This window comes from Ochotona princeps, chromosome X, assembly GCF_030435755.1.
Source record: "Ochotona princeps isolate mOchPri1 chromosome X, mOchPri1.hap1, whole genome shotgun sequence".
In the NCBI taxonomy this organism is placed as follows: Eukaryota; Metazoa; Chordata; class Mammalia; order Lagomorpha; family Ochotonidae; genus Ochotona; species Ochotona princeps.
This window is the reverse complement of record NC_080865.1, coordinates 65,974,838-65,992,551: the sequence shown is the minus strand read 5'-3', so window position 1 is coordinate 65,992,551 and position 17,714 is coordinate 65,974,838. Positions and strand designations below refer to the sequence as shown.

The 17,714-nt window shown below is 40.9% G+C and overlaps 2 protein-coding genes across 3 annotated transcripts in view; one reads left to right on the top strand and one right to left on the bottom strand.

The window, feature by feature from the left end:
- The window catches only part of TRMT2B (tRNA methyltransferase 2 homolog B), a 95,675-nt gene that overhangs the window by 56,261 nt on the left and 21,700 nt on the right, over positions 1–17,714 (top strand). The window lies entirely within an intron of this gene.
- ARL13A (ADP ribosylation factor like GTPase 13A) lies at positions 1,049–16,941 on the bottom strand. 2 transcript variants are annotated; one of them, XM_012928399.2, is made up of 10 exons: positions 16,824–16,941; positions 14,854–14,926; positions 14,325–14,395; positions 8,948–9,197; positions 8,006–8,111; positions 7,434–7,621; positions 6,449–6,536; positions 6,291–6,363; positions 4,456–4,542; positions 1,049–1,245 (listed from the first exon to the last, which is right to left on the bottom strand). In XM_012928399.2, exons 2-10 carry the CDS (start codon positions 14,910–14,912, stop codon positions 1,106–1,108), a joined length of 1,062 nt encoding a protein of 353 aa, XP_012783853.2. In that variant the 5' UTR covers positions 14,913–14,926; positions 16,824–16,941; the 3' UTR covers positions 1,049–1,105. The 2 variants fall into 2 exon arrangements, with proteins under 2 accessions (XP_012783853.2, XP_058515180.1); XM_058659197.1 differs by lacking the exon at positions 16,824–16,941 and adding an exon at positions 15,443–15,528.

The following is a 17,714-nucleotide window of genomic DNA, read 5'->3' as shown; positions in this document are numbered from 1 at the left end:
CAAAACAGGGTGTTCAGGGCTAGTACAGTGTCATAGCAAGCTAAGTCACCGTCTGTGGTGCTGGTATCCTATATAGGCACTGCTTTGAGCCACAGCTGCTCGATTCTAATCAACTCCCTGCTTAAGACCTAGGAAGGTAGTAGATGATGGTCCAAGTACTTGGAACCCTGCATCCACATGGGAGACTCAGAAGAAGTTCTTGTTTCCTGGTGTTAGATTGGTCCAGTTTTGGGTGTTGTGGCCATTTGGGGAGTGAACCAATGAATTGAAGATCTCTCTCTCCTTTTCCTTCTGTAACTGCCTTTCCAATAAAGATACATAGATTAAAACAAAACAAAACAGGGAGTCCATGCTTGACCTCTATGCCAACTATGAGTGATTACATGGTTAGTAATACTAGTTGGGAGGCCCCGTGCAGTGGCTCAATTGACTAATCCTTCCCTTTAAAGTGCCAGGATCATATATGAGCACTTGTTCATGTCCTGGATACTGCACTTCTGACACAGCTCCCTGCTTATGGCCTAGAGATGGCCCAAAGCTTTGGGACCTTGTAATCCCATGGGAGATGCAGAAGAAGCTTGTGGCTCCTGGCTTTGGATTGGCTCTGTTCCAGTCATTACAGCCACTTGGAGAATGGATGGAAGAATGGAGAATGGATGGAAGATCTTTCTCTCTGTCTCTCCTGCTCTCTGTAGATCTGCCTTTCCAATAAAAACATATAATAAATCTTAAAAAATAATACTAGTTGGAGGGGGCCAACAGTATGGCATAGCTAGCAACGCCACTGCATATGATGCTGGCATCTGATATGGGTGCTGGTTTATGCCCTGGCTGCTCCACTTCCAATCCAGGTCCCTACTATAGTGGCCTGGAAAGCCAATGGAAGATGGCCCAGGTACTTGGATCCCTGCATTCATGTGGGAGACCCAAATGAAGCTCTGCTCCTGGCTTTAACCTCTCCCACTTCTGGCCATCTCAGCCATCTTGGGGATTGAATCAGCGGGTGAAACAGCTCTCTTTGATTTTAAAATAAATAAATAAATCTTGGTTGACACCCAGGAATGTATTCATTTCATAAGAAGAGGTACACTTTTATTCCTGAAATTTAGAGTTCTTTTCTCCCTTTTTTTCCTTGGCGGTTGCTCTGCCTAAAACCTCTTCTCTGCTCAGGTTGACGTGGTGCATAACCAATCCACGTGTTCTTCCACGTCTCATGCCCTGGAAACTGAGGAAATTCTCTGTCTCCTGAAAGAGAAACAAGAGTGATACAGTCTTGTTAAGAACCACGGCTTGTTGAAATGTGGCCTTTTGTCTGATAAAAGTATTTTTGGGCAAAGAGATTTGCTGTTTCCCCATGTGAGAATGACTATCAACAAAGTTTTCCAGCCATGTTTGCAGGCAAATCAGAGGATAGTAGATGGGTGGAGTATGGTCGGAAGACCTGGGGAGGCTACTCTTATCTTTGACTAGGATATGTCGCTGACTTGGGCACACAAGATATCTGGATTTTAGGAGCAAATCTGCCAGTTTTGTACTGTAGCATCTTGAACAAGTCGCTTTAACTTCTCCTTTCCCTAGGTTCCTTGGAGTAGGGCTAGAACAAGGGAACCTTTTTTTCTGCTACAGGCCATTTGAATATATGTGACATCATTTTGTGAGCCATATGAAATTATCAACGTTAAAATTAGCCTGCTGTGGAATTATTTAATTTCAAGTCCCACCTGCAGTTGCTTTGGCAGGGCCAGACCAAATGATTTTGTGGGACTTAGATAGCCTGTGGGCTGGGTGTTCACATCTCCAGCTAGAAGCTATGTAAGGTTCCTTCTAGCTCTGTGACTAAGTTGAGCCTACTGGGATCCTGACAAAGATCCATTAGGTTCCTGTGGTGGTTCCCTTATAGAAAAGAGCAAATGATGCAGCGTGAGACAGTGTCAGACCTTCCAGTTGGAGTTGCAAGATAGAGCTGTGCTGTTTTTTATTCCTCCGCAACAAGTACAAGTTAGTCTTTACTGCCTGATGAGATGGTATATAGGAGAGCTTAGGTTTGTACCCTCATTTGAAAACTAGTTTTGAGGCAGGCATTTAGCTTAGCTGTTAAGGCCAGTGGTCAGGGGCTGGCATTGTGACACAAGTAGTTAAGCTACCACCTGCAATGCCGGACTCTCATATGGATGCCAATTTGATTTCTAGCTGCTCTACTTCTGATCCAGCTTCTTCCTAATGTGCCTGAGAAAGCAGGACAATACCCCCAAGTATTGTGCCCCTACCACCCGTGTGGCAGACCTGCATGTAGTTCCTGGCTTTGGTATGGTCCAGACCTGGCTGTTGCAACCATCTGTGGATTGAACCAGTAGATGAAAGATGTCTGTTTCTCTCTTTCTCTTTTTAAACAATTTGTTTATTTTTATCTGAGAGACAGCTTTACAGAGATAGAAGAAGGGAGGGAGGGATGGAGGGGGAAAGAGAGAGAGACGAAGGGGGGAGAGATCTTCCATCCACTGGTTCACTCCCCAAATGGCGACAATGGCCAGAACTAGGCTGGTCTGAAGGTGGGAGCCAGGAGCTTTTTCCAATTCTCCAATGTGAGTACAGGGACCTGAGAACTGAGCCATCCTCCTCTGCTTTCCGAAGCCATAAGCAGGGAATGGATCAGAAGTGAGCAGCTAGCACTGAAATGGGATGTTGATGCTGCAGGCGGAGGATTAACCTATTAAGCTGCCATGCTGCCTGATTTCCCCCCTCCCCCCTCCCCTCCTAGTAGTCTGCCTTTCAAATACATAAAATTAAACTTTAAAAGGAAACACCACTGGTGAAAACGTGCTGCATGTCCCACATTGGAGTACCTGGGTTTGATTCCGAGCTTCAGCTCCTGACTAGATTTCTGTTAATGAAGGCACAGGAAAGTAGTGCTAATTGCTCAGGTAATTGGGTTTTTGTTACCCACAAGGGAGACCTGGACTGTGTTCTGGGCTCCCAGCTTCAACTCCAATTGATGCAGGCATTGGGGGAGTGACTAATAAGCTGAACCTGTGGGGATCCTATCAGAGACCCATAATGTGCCAGTGGTGGGAGCACTCTCTCGCTTGTGTGAACTTTTCTGTGCTTCACTCCCTCCCTCTCCAATAAATAATGTTTTCACTTAAGAAATAAAAAAAGAATTTCTGTCACCTCCTAATGGGTAACCTGTGATGAACTATTTCTCTTACTTAACATGACTTTCTGCCTCTGTAAGCTGATATACTAGGACCAACTTTATCAACTTGGTGGGGGTGAAAAGCAGTAATATCTGCCAAACACTTTGCCCAGCAACCGGCAGAATACCTGCCACCTCTGTGGTATTGGTGCAACTATTGATATTGAATTCATTCTCCTCATGTGGACATAAATATGCCTTGGCATTTTTTTTTCTCCTGGATGTCTTAGAATTTTGGAGTCAGGAGGCTCAAATAGCGAGTTCTATGCAGATAGTCCATCCTAAAAGAAACTTTAAAAACCCTCTGGAATATTAAACAATTTTAGTCCCAAACATTTTGGGTTAGAGACACTCAATCCCTAATAAACACCTACTACCACTGCCACTACTACCCTTAGGACACAGAAAGAAGGTCAAGTTCGTGTAAGCTGCTGCACTGTTTGCGAATCTCAACCAAGTGTTCCAAGAGGTAGCAGTTGCTGCTCCGAAGGGAACAGCAAAGCAGCTTTTGAGGGGCTTCAGGGACAGTGGCTGGGATTTTTACAATGAGTTGATGTCAGAAAAGGATTCAGTGGCATATAATTTTCAGCGAAGTATTTCCATGTTTTTTTTTTTTTGCCAGCCATTCTATACTCCAGACTCTTTAAAAGATGTTACTGTAAAAGTAATCCTGTCGTTCTAAGGGTTCATGTTGGTTGGTCATCCATGGCAGGAGTATTTGGGTACAAAGATGTAAAGTCTCTTGCTCTTCTTTGGCAAGATGATCTTTATTCACAAATGGATGCCACCTAGTATTTCCTGAGTGTCTCAGGGAGTGTAGGATTACTACACTGGCTAGAATATAGAGATTGAGGAATGAGAGTGGATCTCAAGAAGGTGACCTCAGAGTTAATGGAGTTAAAAGTGTATCAAACAAAAAGGAAGAAAAAACTGAGTAGGTCCTGATGGTGTTGAAACTTAAATTATTTGCTGAGGAAGGAATATATTAGATGTCTTTTTTTCATTTCCCTTCGTTCTTTAATGATCTGTTAAAAGTCTAGCAAGAGAAAGAAAATAGCCAGTTACTGCAAGTGAAACAAAGTGCTAGATTTTTTTGTCCTTCCAGATCATTTCACGGTAGCAGGGTGTTGGTCAGTTTCCCGGAGGTATAGACTGCACCCCACAAGATTCCCACCACATCTCCCACCACCATTCTCTGCCAACCTCCCACTGCCTCTTACTTGTGCTTTGGCCACTATGCCCTTCATTTAAGGAGTACTAACCGTAGAAATCAAAAGCTCTTCCACTGGGACTTTCTAGGAACCTCTCCCCTATGTTCCAGGTGTTCATTTTCTTCCTTGCCATAGGCTCTGACATGATAGAAATGAAAAGAGATTATTGCAATGTTAAATGAAAATGCAGGGGCACTTGTGGACATCTACAAAAACATTTGCTTTTCTCTTCTACCAGATTCCTATGGAGTTATCCTCAGCTCTTCCTCATCCCCACAGCAGTGCCTGCTTCCTCATTAGTGGCCCTGGCACATCTAAGACCTTCCATGGAGCTGTAGCCAGTAAAGACTCCAGGTCCCTTGTAGCTTAAAAATGCCTTTGTTTGTTGCTTATCATAAAGAAGAAAATCTCCAGTAAAATGGAAATTGAAAAGAGAATATATTTTGGTGATATCTCCAAGCATGTGTACATACTGTGATATACACTGTAGACAAACTTGCTGTTTTCCCTAATAAATGTGTGAGTCCGTGGAAAACTTTCTACCTCAGTAAGAAGGAAGGTACTTTAGAGAGTTCATGGAAAAGTGAATTTAATAAGTTTTCTTGATGCAAAAATGTTTTAAAATCCGTGCATAGTTTTTCATAATAAGCATTTTCTACAAACTTTCTAAAGACAATTAGGTAAGTCAACATAAGCTATTGTTATATCTGAATAGTGTTCCTTTTGGTGACTGCTCACCATTTATTTAGCCCTATTCCACTGTTAGACTTTAGGATGTTTACAACTTTTAGTTGTGGACAATGCTGCGATTGATCTCCTTAAGCATACCTTTCTTTTCTTTTTTAAGATTTTATTTAAATTTTATTGGAAAGGCAAAATTAACAAAGAGAAGGGAAGGGACAGAGACAAAGGTCTTCCATCCACTGGTTCACTCCCCAAGTAGCTTCTGATCCAAAGGAAGGGTCCTGTAGCCTCTTACAGGTCTCCCATGCAGGTCCAGAGTCCCAAAGCTTTAGGCTATCCTCTACTGCTTTCCCAGGCCATAAGCAGGGAGCTGGATGGGGAGTGAAACAGCTAGGACATGAACCTGCACTCATATAGAATCCCAGCATATGCAAGGTGAGGATTTAGTTACTGGGTCTTCATGCCAGACTCTTAAGCATACCTTTATTTTGGTATGTGTTAGAAAAAAAAATCTTTGAATACAGCTCCAGGAATTATATTATTGGCTCAAAGGATATCTACATTTTAATTTTTTAATATATATGTAGACAGCCAATCTACCCTCCATAAAGGTTGTAACAATTTTTACTTCTGTCATTGGCAGTCATAGCTTTTAAGACAACCCTGCATCTTGAGAACGGCCCAAAGCCTTGGGACCCTGCACCTGTATGGGAGACCTGGAAGAGGCTCCTGGTTCCTTGCTTTGGATCGGCTCAGCTCCGGCTGTTGTAGCCACTTGGGGGAGTGAATCAATGGACATAAGATCTTTCTCTTTGTCTCTCCTCCCCTTTGTGTATCTGACTTCCCAGTAAAAATAAAATAAATCTTAAACCTACATCTATGCATAAATCTTGTGTCAGCCAGTGCCAAGGGTTTCATATTGGGCTGCCAGGATGTGGTCTCCAAGAACTGTCTCTGTATTTCTTCCATTTCTCTTTTCCTAACCACCAACTGTAGTGTAAGAAGAGGGTCAGAGTCAAAACAGGAATACTGTTGTAAAAATTGTGAATAAAGGTCTACACATTTTTCCTCTTTGTTGACTGAACTGGGATAACCATCTAGTAAGTTCTCAGCAATGCTTGGTAGGAAAGTCTTTAAATCATCACTCAGAATGGAATAAAGTTTGGTAGTGATCAAAGCTCCTTTTGTACCAGAATATTCACCTTCTTTCATGGGTTCATCCAAAGCAAATGTTACTGAGATATTCTTCTTAGATCTTAATCTTAAGCCTTCCTTCTGTAAAGTAAGAAGATAGGGGTAGATTGGCGCACAGGAGTTCAGAGATTGGTCTCTGGGCATTAATCTGTAAAGAGCCATTTACCTGGAGGATCGATTTGAGAGGTCTAGGTTCTTCTACGTGTTCTAAGGGTGGTTTTTTCTCTTTGGACAGACCAGTTCTGGTAGAAAAGCTGGGGAACATGGAATGGATGAAGCACCAGTAGAGACTAACACATTGCAGTCTTGTTTGTCTGATGCAGGTACTAACCCCATCCCTGAAATTTGCCTTTATTAAGCCATGAAAATGATAGCAGAATACGAGAACATTTAGATCTTTTACTGCTGAAGTCATTGCTCACCTTCTGTTTTCTTTCTTTTGTTTTTTTTCTGTTTTTTATTTGAAACACAGAAAACAGAGACAGAGAAAGAGAGATCTCTTATCTGCTTGGTCAGTCTTCATATGCCCACCATAGGAGTAAAGCCAGGAGCCTAGAAATCTCTCTGAGTTTCTTACAAGGGTGACAGGGACTCAAGTACTGGAGCTCTCACCTGTGGCCTCCCAGGATATTTGTGAACAAGAAGCTGGAATCAGAAGCAGAGCTAGGGCTTGGACCCAGACACTTGGTTATGAGATGCAGACATTCCAAGGAGCATCTTAACAAACACTGAGCCACATGTCAGCCTTCTCCTTGTCCTTGTTTTTCCTCTTTTCAACATTTCTCTCCTTCCTATTCCTCATTATGGGGAGGATCAGAGAACTGGAGGCTGAGAGTCTACAGCAGCCCCATGAAAGCCATCAAGTAGACTCTTTAAGGGGGGATCCTGTTGCTTTTCTCTTCCAGGTGGAGAATCAGAGAGTAGAGATCCTGTTGCATATCCCACTGCCATGGCCACTGAAGGTGTGCAGGGATGGGAGTGTACCTAACACTCTTGCAATGTCAGTGGACACTGCCCTGACTCAGTGGGGCCGGCTGATTTTGAGGGCCTTGACCAGCACTGCTGAGAATCCAAATACCTCCCATACTCATGTCTAAGATTGAGTCCTGCTTGTATTCTTATCAGTAAAGCTATTAGAGACAACTCAATACCTTTCTGATGAGCATATTTCCCTAGGACATCTAGTTCTTTTGGGGACTGTGGCACTTGAGGTAGGTAGCTGCTGGGAAATACAAAATTCTTCATCTTTATCCACTGTGGCATCCAGCAGCCAGCGCAGCCCTTCAATTATGTGCTGATGGTTCTTCTTTTGGAAAGTTTTGGTGACTGAACATGGTTCCTGTGGCAGAGAGGGGGTTTGGGGAGCAAATTTGAAATTTGAGGCCTGAGATCCTCAGCATTCACATCTGAGAAGGTAAATGACAGACACAAAAGCTGCAGTCTTCACAGAAAGTGTTTTTTGTCTTAGATGTGTTAACCTTGAACAAGTCACTTAGGAGTCTGCAGGCCTCAGCTTTCTTAGTCATCAGATAAGGATATTAGCATTTTTGACTTCAGAAAACTAGTTTGAAGGCAGAAAGTAGTATTGATTACTGCCAGCAATTTAGAATGGGCTATTTTGCCCTAAACCCCATATGAGACTGATCGTGGACTGGATCAAGGACATTCTCAGCTGGGCTTTACAGGAAGAGGAAAGATGGAAGGGGTGGAGGTGGACACTTACCACTCGGCACAGGGACTTGGTCTCTTTCATTAGCCTTTCCAGAAGCAGATTTTTGATGATAACGCATGGTGAAAGGGCATCCTTCTTGTCTTGTTTGTTTGCCAGGCTAGAACAGGGTATAAAAAAGGAGAAGGAAGAGTGAAATTGAGTAGGGGAAAAAGATAGGAAAGGAAGGGAGAGAATCAATTCTGGTACAACTGCATCACATTTGGGTATTGAATTTAAAGATTGTTCTCCATTCTCAATGGAGGAGAGAATGGCACAAACAATTTGAATACAAGATAATTCCCAGGATTCATTTCTCATTTCCCCTACTTCATGGCATCAAAGTTAAATTGGAATTATTAACGGGATGTGAACAGGTTTGGAGTTTTGAAAATCCTCTCCCAACTTTGGTAATGCTCTATTTGGGGTTCCTAATAAGGAATGAAAGCAGCAGAAGGGAAGTCATTGTATGTGTGGGAGGGGAAAAGATTGCCTCCCCTCTCCCCTGAGTTATTTCCTGCAATAAACACTGGTTATATATCTCCGGGGCAATCTGCAAAGGGAGCAGGCATTAGGATCTGGCATACAAAACGGGCTGTTGTCTGCCACTGTGTGATGTTAAGATCGGAGACTGCAACCAGAAAAGATGTGAAGCAAATTCAGGGAGGCAGTCCAGCTGCAGGATGGCAGTGGTAGATCCAAATATCACCTCTGAGTTTCCTTCGGTGCTTCCCTTCCAACTACCCTATGTACAGTTCGGTAACCTGTTTCCTGGGGTAGTGTGTGTCATAGAGTGGCTCCTGCAAACACCCCCTAGGGGACTGGGCCATTCTATCCCACTGAGCTGACAGAAGTGGGAACTCTCGCTAAGTGTGACAAAAGGACCACCCAGTACTTTAGCCCTACTTTCAGTACCAATTGGGTAGGGAAAAGTAGAACACAAAGGCATAGTCTTACAGTAAGATGGGTTTCCCCGCTACTCTTTTATCAGTCAGTAGGCGTCTCAAGATGATCTTCACTTCCTGCATGCGTCCTAAGTCACTGGAATCCAGGACGAAAACCAGCCCCTGTGCACGTGTATAGTAGTTTGGCCATGTTTCTCGGCCTTTCATGTCTCCATTTAGGTCATAGATAGAAACTTCGTATTCATCTAATATAAGTGTGGTCAATTCGGACTTCATGCTGCTGCCAATTCTGCTTGGAAGTACTGTACATAGGCCGAGCGAGGAGAAACAACCACAAAGCAGAGACATAGAGTTAAGTCAATGCAATGAATATTAGTCATCAAAAAGAATTACATCTTGATATTTGCAACAAAAGGGATGGTTTAGAGATCATTATGCTGAACGAAAAAGCCAGTCATAAAAACACAAATGTCACCTGCTTTTTCTCACATGTGGAAGTTAATATAGGCATAGTCAAAACAATGATTGGATGTCATATTACAAGATATGTATATATTTATAAGTGTCTTCATTGGATTATATCCCTTAAGTAATGATGTACCCTTTCCTCATTTTATGATCTTTGTTATGAATCCTATTACATGAGATCTCTGTACCCACCACTACTTAAAAAAACAAAAGCAAAAACAGAATGCATGCATTACAATATACTGTTTACATGAAGGAAAACCTGTTTGGCCTAGGCATGCTACCCTCTTTTGGCTTGTATTCATCTTCAATGAGTGATTTGTCTCCCAGGAGAGACAAATCCACACCCCTCCTCTTCCTAAGCTGGCAGACCTATCTCTTAGCACTCTAACCTGAGTCTCTGTCTCTCCTAGTGCCCCTCTTTGCCCCCAATTCCTTCTTCTCCCTCTCAATTTCTCTTATTTCTCTTTCTCCTTCACCCAATCTTCCTCTTCCTCTTCCCGTTTTTCTCCCCCTTCTCTCTTCTTCCTTCCCTTCCTCTTCCCTAGACTCTCCCCCAACCCCTCACTACCTCTCATCTACACTTCTCCCCCTTCCAATCCGCTCTTATTTCTTTGACCTGCACCCCTTCCCTTCCTCTCCCTCTCTCAACCCGTATTTCTCCCTTCCCCTTCTCTTCGTTCTCTCTCCCTCTTGCTCCTTTCTCTCCCCCTCTTTTCTCCCTTTCCCATTCTTTCCCCCTTTTCCTTTCACCTTCTCCCACTCCTTCCCTCTATCCTCCACTCCCCTCTCCCTCCTGCCATCATTCTCCTTTCCTCTCTGCGTCTTTGTTTTCCCTCTCCTGCTCCTCTCAGTTTTCCCCTCCCCTCTTCTCTCTTTTTCTTTTTCCCATTCCTCCGTCTTTCCCTCTTCACTATTGCCCCTCTCAGTCTTGTTCCCTTCCTTCTTCACTACCTTTTCCATCTTCCTTTACTTTTTCTTCTTTTCCTAGTTCTTCCATCTCTCTCCCTCTTCCCACTTCTCTCCTTCTTCCTGACTCTTTTCATTCCTCCTAAACACTAACACACCACGCCACACCTGCTATGTTTAACGGGTACCTCACCTCTTTTCTGACCTGTCTCAAGTAAAATAGAAGCTCTATTAGGGAAGGAGGTGCCCTGTGTTCAGTGAATGTTTCTGGTTACTGTGAATGAGAATATGAAGTCTTCTGTATATCTCTTGCAAAAAATGGTGCCCACTGCAGACACATTTTTCCTTTAAAAGCTAAGTCATAAAACCCTCAAGGTAATTCTACACCTTATTCCACAGTGACTGTGTATATGCATTGCAGTCTATGTAACTGTCTGTCTGTCTTAGGTCTCTGCATGTTAGCAGCAAAATGATTGTGTGGATTCTTTATAACTAGCTGTACTAAGACCAGAATCCATAACTTATTTGTAGTCTCAGTTCTACCTATGATATTTGCCATAGGATTGTCAGAATGAGAGTCATCACCTGAGAAGGTAGTAATATGCCTTCAGCTTGCTGGAAATTAATGATAACATACTCATTTATGAGCATATGTGTGTGTCTATAGATATGTGTGTATGTATACATTATCACGTTTTAATGAGCCTTCATGCTACTCAGTGATCCTTCTAATTATAGTTCTCAGATAACATAATCGTCTATCATAACTTTGATGTGATATTCACTATGTCTATATTCAACCACTTAAAAGTACATGAACAGGTTATAACTGGAAAGGTAGCTTTAAAATACTGTTTCATATTATTTCTCCCTGTCAGAGCAAAGCAATATTTTCCCTAGTGTTTTTCTCTTTTTACTTGAAGCCTTAACAATTCCTTCAATAATGCAGTCTATTGTTGGATAAACCTGGATGCCACAAGTGGTTTTTCCAAGTGAGTCACATTTCTCTTCTTTCTTACAGTAACTTATAAATTCCCCGCTAGAACGGGTCCTGAGCTTCATTCTTCTCTATATCCCTAGTGGAGTGTTGCACAACACACAGCTTGGGCAATGCTGTCTATTCTCACCACTTTTACTTCATATAGTATTGGAGGTTTTAGCCAGAGCAATGATGCAAGAGGAAAAAAGAAAAGACATATAGATAGGAAGGAGAGAAAGATGTTAAATTATCTCTATTTTGTGGATGGCAGGATTCTATATAGAGAGAAACTGAAAGATTCCAAGAGGCTATTAGAACTGCTAAATTCAGTAAAGCTGCACTATGCAAAATCAACACACAAAAATCACTAGCATTTTTTATACTAATCAACTTGCTGAAAAAGAAATTATAAGAATGATCCTATTTGTGATAGCTACCAAAAATACCTTTGAATAAATTTAATTATGACTCTACAGTGTAATTTACAAAACACTTGCTAAAGAAATTGAACAAGACATGCACACACAAAATGAAAACATTTCCTAGGTTCACAGATTGGAAAAATTAATTTTATTAAAGTGCCCATGCTACCAAAAGCAAGCAAGAGGCTCACTTCAGTCCTCATCAAAATACCAATGACATTTTTCACAGGAGAAAGAATCCTAAAATTCATATGGAAACACAAGAGACCCTGAATAGCCATAACAGACCTGAAAATAACAAGAAAGCTGAAAGCATCACCCTACCAGTGTTCAAGACACACAATACAGCTGTTGAAACTAGAATGGCATGGCAATCACAGGAAAAGCAGACACAGAGTCCAATAGAACAGGATCAGAACCCCAGTTGGACAGGTCCAGAGCCCCAGAAATGAATCTACATAGCCACAGTCAACTGACCTTTAACACAGGATCTAAAAACATACCCTAGAGAAGAGATGGTCTCTTCAATAAGTGATCCTGGAGAAACTGTATAGGCATATCCACAGGATTAAACCAAGACTCCCAAACCTAACCACCCTATTAAAAAAATCCACTAAAAACAGACCAAAGATATAAACGTGAGGCCTAAAACTGTTAGAAGAAACCATGAGAAATATTTCATCAGTATGACCGATAACTTTTTTTAAAAAGCCCCCAAATCGCAGTTAACAAAAACAAAAACAGACAAATGAGGTTGTATAAAACTAAGAAACTTCTAAACAGGAAAGAAAACAATTAACAGAATGAACAGACAACTTAAAGACCCAAAGAATGTATTTGCAAACTATTCATCCAACATAGGATTGATAGCCAGAGTATTTCAAGACTTTTAAAAAAACTAAAAAATAAAATAGCAGACACTCCAATTAAGAGATGGACAAAGTATTCTCCAAAGAGGAATATAAGTGGCCAACTAAACATGAAAAAATGCTCAGAATCACTGGATATCAATGAAGTGCAAATCAAAACCATAAGGAAGTTATCATTTTATTCCAGTTGAAATGATTACCAAAAAAAATAAGGAATTCTGGTAATAATGTTGAGAAAAGGGAACTCGTATATACTGTTTGTTGGTGGGGATGCTAATTACTATAACCATGATAGAGGTTCCTTAAAAAATTAAAAACAAATCTGTCATATAATACAGCTATACCTCATCTGGGAATTTTTCTGAAGGAAACAAAGTCAATAAAGGGAGGAGATGCCTGCACTTCCAAATTTATTTTAACACTATTCACAATAGCAAAGAAAAGGCATCAACCTAGATGTGTCCATCAGCTGATGACTAGGTAAATAAAATATGGGTTATATACATCCTGGGATAGTATTCAGCTATAAATAATGAAATCCTGACATTTGCAACAAAATAGATGCGACTAGAGAGCATTATGTTAAGTGAAATAAACCAGACCCAGAAAAGCAAATATTACATTTTATCTCATATATAAGATTTAAAAGTTTAAAAATTATCTTAAAATAAATGTTAGAAAGTTAGAAGAATTAGTGAATAATTGTGGGTACAAGGTGCCAATGGGCATGGATAATGGGTACCAAAACATGAAAGGTGAATGTAATGGGTTCTGGTCCTTTGTAGCACAGTGGAATGACTAAAACTCAATATGATGTATCATGTAATACTAGGAACTGGAAAAGAGCAGGTAGGCTCTAAGACAAGGATAAAAAATGGAAAAATCAGTTTTCTGGTATGACTTATGATGAATAGAATGAGAAGCATTGAACAGTTAGTTCTAAGCATGGAATTGTCATGATCAGATTGTTGTGTTAAGTCCTGGTAAATGTGTGGACCAATCACTGGATAAATAATTGGAGCTGGAAAGGTCAGCCAGAAGGCTGTTGCTATACCCTAAGTACTTTACTGTGGGCTGCCAGGTTATATAAAAATCATCATACCTATTAATGCATGCATGCATTTATTCATTCAGTGAGTACTGATGGAGAGCAGTCTATGCCAGACATAGTGTTGACCTCTTCAGCTACCTAACAGCGAGCTGGGTCTTCACAAGTGGTGTGATAGCTTCCTGAAATTGTGTGTAATCACTTCTTGAAATGTCATCATATTAAACTGAAGATCTAGTATTATGCATGCACATGTTTGAATGGGCAACATTCTTCAAGCCTCAACTCCCTATATATTCATTGTCACATAGAATGTCATGTTATTAAACTTCTTTATCTTACATTTGTGTCTCTTATCTAGACTGAAGTCCACTTTAATTGAAACTTAAGTTCACTTTAATTGAAACTTGACACCATTTCAAACATTACAGCCTTCTTAATTGACTGCCATTCTTTACATAGTTTGAGCTCATTCATATTGACGCTATGAGAGGACATGCCATTGGGATAGCTTGGAATGGGAGAAGGAAACATAAATGCCTGAGGGGTAGGAAGAGGGTGAGAGAATGTGTGTGTGTGTGTGTGTGTGTGTGTGTGTGTGTGTGTGTGTGTGTGTATTGAGAGATGTTTATCCTCACAATGAGAGCAACTGAGTGCCATGAAGCAAAGCTAGGAAGGATGATTGTTTCTTCATAGGAGACCTATATAACTGTCTAATACTCTTAGTTCCTTACATCGTTGGAAGGCTTGCATAAGGACAGTCTTGCCTGAGTTGTCCAGGCCAACGATAATAACAGTCACATTCCTGGAAATGGAAAAGAAAAATTAGCCAGTCTTAAAAAGATAGGTTTTAGCATATGCAAGAATTCAGATCTTCTTTAGTATTTGGAATTCTGCCTGTAGTAGTTTGAGAGCTTAAGGTGGTAGAGGGTAGTATGAGAACCTCTCCTGAAGACCTTCAAGGGCACTTTCCAAATTCACTTACTGTGCACAATCACCCAGCTTCCTTCACCCTGCTCCTTTATTGCTTTCCCTTACAACTGGAGAGGTTTTCAAGAAGTTCACAGAAAATGCATATCATTAAAAAACAATGCATGAATTCAGAAAATCGTGTGCCAAAATATACTTACCTTTAAATTCCATCTTTCCACAAAATTCTTAAAAATATTCTTGTATGTGTAATGCTTTGTCCCTTGCGGGACTGTGGGCAGACACTTGGGAGGAAATGGTGGAATCAGTTTAAATAGATGATTGTAATATTACCTTCTTGTTGTTCCAGTTTCCTTTAGCCATGCCCAGCAGGAGGTCAGTAGGCGGAACATAATTCAACTTGATTCTTAAATATTCAAAGAATAAAAATAAAGAAGAAATCAATCCCATTATTAACACTGAAAGTTAAATTGAGTTATGATTACATAGGTGCTGATTGAACTGAAAGTATAGAACCAAAAGATTCTGTCTATCCAACCTTGTCTATAAATGTCACAGAAAGAGGGACAGTTTTTCTCAAGTCTAGTGACAAGTTTTGGAAGTGAGGACGTAAGTCAAAAGGAAAATTTAGGCAGGCAGTTTGCAGTCCATCTGTGCTATAGCAAATATCAGTACTTCATTCCTTTTTATGGCTGAATAACATTCTATTGAATTGGTATGCCACATTTCATTCATTCATCAGTTGGTAGAAATTTGGTTCTTATGAATAAAGTTGTTATAACATCTATACACACTTATGTGTAGATCTCTGGGTGACCCTATGTTTTCAGTTCTCTTGGATATATAACCCAGGAGTATAGTCACTGGGTCATGATGAATCTGTGTTTAGCCTTTTGAGGAAGTGCTAGACAGTTTTACAAACCCAGGACAAGACTCTACATTGCTGCCAGCAATGTTAAAGGGTTATATCTTGCTCATGTCCTCTCATGTTGTTGCCACCTTTTTGTTTACAGCTGTCTTGGCTGGTGTCAGGAGGTGTCTCATTGTGATTTTATTTACATCACACTAATGACTCATGCTGTAATCCAGAGTTGAAGGCAGCCCTGGTTGGGTTAGCAAAGTACTTGAGCATCTGCATGGGTTTTGCTTAGCTAACTGATCAATTCAGTTTATGTGGTTGCTTATTAATGGGTAGCTTAGCAGGGTTCTACAGTTTCCCCCAAACAGTGGGCGAATCTAGTACTAAATAGAGATTCATATTTCGTAGCATTTCTCACAGCACAGCTTACTCCCTAAGAGACCACTTGGCCTTCATAAGGACTCCCATATAATGGTACTGGCTTAAGTCAGAATAAAAGGGGAACTTTATAAATGACCTGTTGTAAAAGCCAGTCCAATTCCAGCTTTGCCCATGAAGCTGATAAGACCCGAAGCAACTGGGTTCCACAGTAGCCATTTCCCATGAGATGAGACCAGGAACGGCTTCAGACTATTTCTTGATCATTGGCAGAGCTTCCTACCTTGAACTCAGGCTCTCTGAACTTCCCAAGGTTATCAAAAAGCCAAAAAGAACCAAATATATACCACATAAGCTCTCTCTCTCTCTTAAAAGATGTATTTGTATTGGAAAGTCAGATTTACAGAGAGAAGCAAAGGAAGATCTGTCTGGTGGTTCACTCCTCAAGTGGCTGCAGTAGCCGGAGCTGAGCTGATCTGAAGGCAACAACCAGGACCTTCTTCTGAGTGTCCCACATGGGTACAGGTTCCAAGGCCTTGGGCCATTCTCCACTTCTTTCCCAGGCCACAGACAGGGAGCTGGATAGGAAGTGAAGCAGCCAGAACGTGAACTGGCACCCATATGGGATCCCACTGTATGCAAGTGAGGATTAGCCACTAGGCTATCATACTGGGCCCCCACACAAGCTCTTTGTTTAGGAGAAAGGGTAGATAGGATAACCAATTGGGAAAATGACTGAATTAAGTCCCTTAACCTCTTTTTGAACCTCCTCTCCTACACATAAGAGTGATCATCGCCGCTTTGTCTGAGTACAATAAATATCAAATGAGTTTATATATAGAGTATTGAAATGAGCACTAATATGCAGTAAATTCTATATAAATATGTATAAAATAATAAGAATTACAAACTAATGGTCATTTGAATAATCAGAAAAGGTAATCAGTAAATTCCATAAGCCCTATCTTTGATTTCTCATGCCTGTCCTGAAGTGAAATCACCTACATTTAAACCTACCACATTCACATTTCTTACTTGGAAAATGAATGAGATACATTTTGCTTACCTTGAGATAATGATGTATATAAGAAGTTTGTTCTTTCTGTATTAAAGACATAAGATGTATAGACAATTGAGGTACATTAGCCTTTCTGGCTTCGGTGCCAGATGAACGCAGCTCAGTGGCCACTTATAAAGGGAATGGCAGTGTTGTAATAATGGACATCACAATACTGACATATCTGTAGCAACCTGTGCTTGGCTCAAAGCAGCCAGACTCACATCTGCTTACCTTGTGTGATTATGGCTTATTATTAAATGAATTATATATCATTATAATTTTTACTTAATTAAATATATATGTAGAATTTACTGTATACCAGTGCTCATATAAGTAACACATGCACACATATTCTTTTATTTAATTCTTATTATATTATATATAGCTAATTTAATCCTTATTATGAAAAATTAGTGATTATTACTGTTTTTTAAAAAGATCTAGTTATTTTTATGGGAAAGGGAGATTTTCAGAGAGAAGGAGAGACAGAACGATCTTCTACCTGCTGGTTCACTCCCCAAATGACCCCAACATACTGAGCTAAGTCGATTTCAAGCCAGGAGCCAGGAGTTTCTTCCAGGTCTCCCGTGTGGGTACAAGGACCCAAGAACTTGGGTCATTCTCTGCTGTTTTCCCAGGTCATTAGCAGAGAGTTGAATCAAAAGTGAGGCAGCCGGGACAGAAACTAGTGCCCAAGTGGAGGATTAGACTGTTGAGACACTGTGCTGGCCCCATAGGGATTATTACATTTAAAATCGCTTATTTGAGAGACAGGGAGACAGAGATCTCATCTGGTTTACTCCCTAAGTGGCTGCAACAGTGGGGCCCTGCCAAAGCCAGGAATTAGGAACTCCCTCTGAATCTTCCACATGCATTATGGGGTCCAACTACTTGAGC

Bases quoted from the DNA above. Each gene is read 5' to 3' on its own strand.
- ARL13A (XM_012928399.2), bottom strand. From the start codon at position 14,912: ATGTTCCGCCTACTGACCTCCTGCTGGGCATGGCTAAAGGAAACTGGA. The intron at 14,396-14,853 runs GTAATATTACAA...TTCCATTTCCAG, and splicing joins GAAACTGGAACAACAAGAAG to GAATGTGACTGTTATTATCG. The intron at 1,246-4,455 runs GTTAGTACTCCT...TTTCTCTTTCAG, and splicing joins AAGAGCTTTTGATTTCTACG to GAGACAGAGAATTTCCTCAG.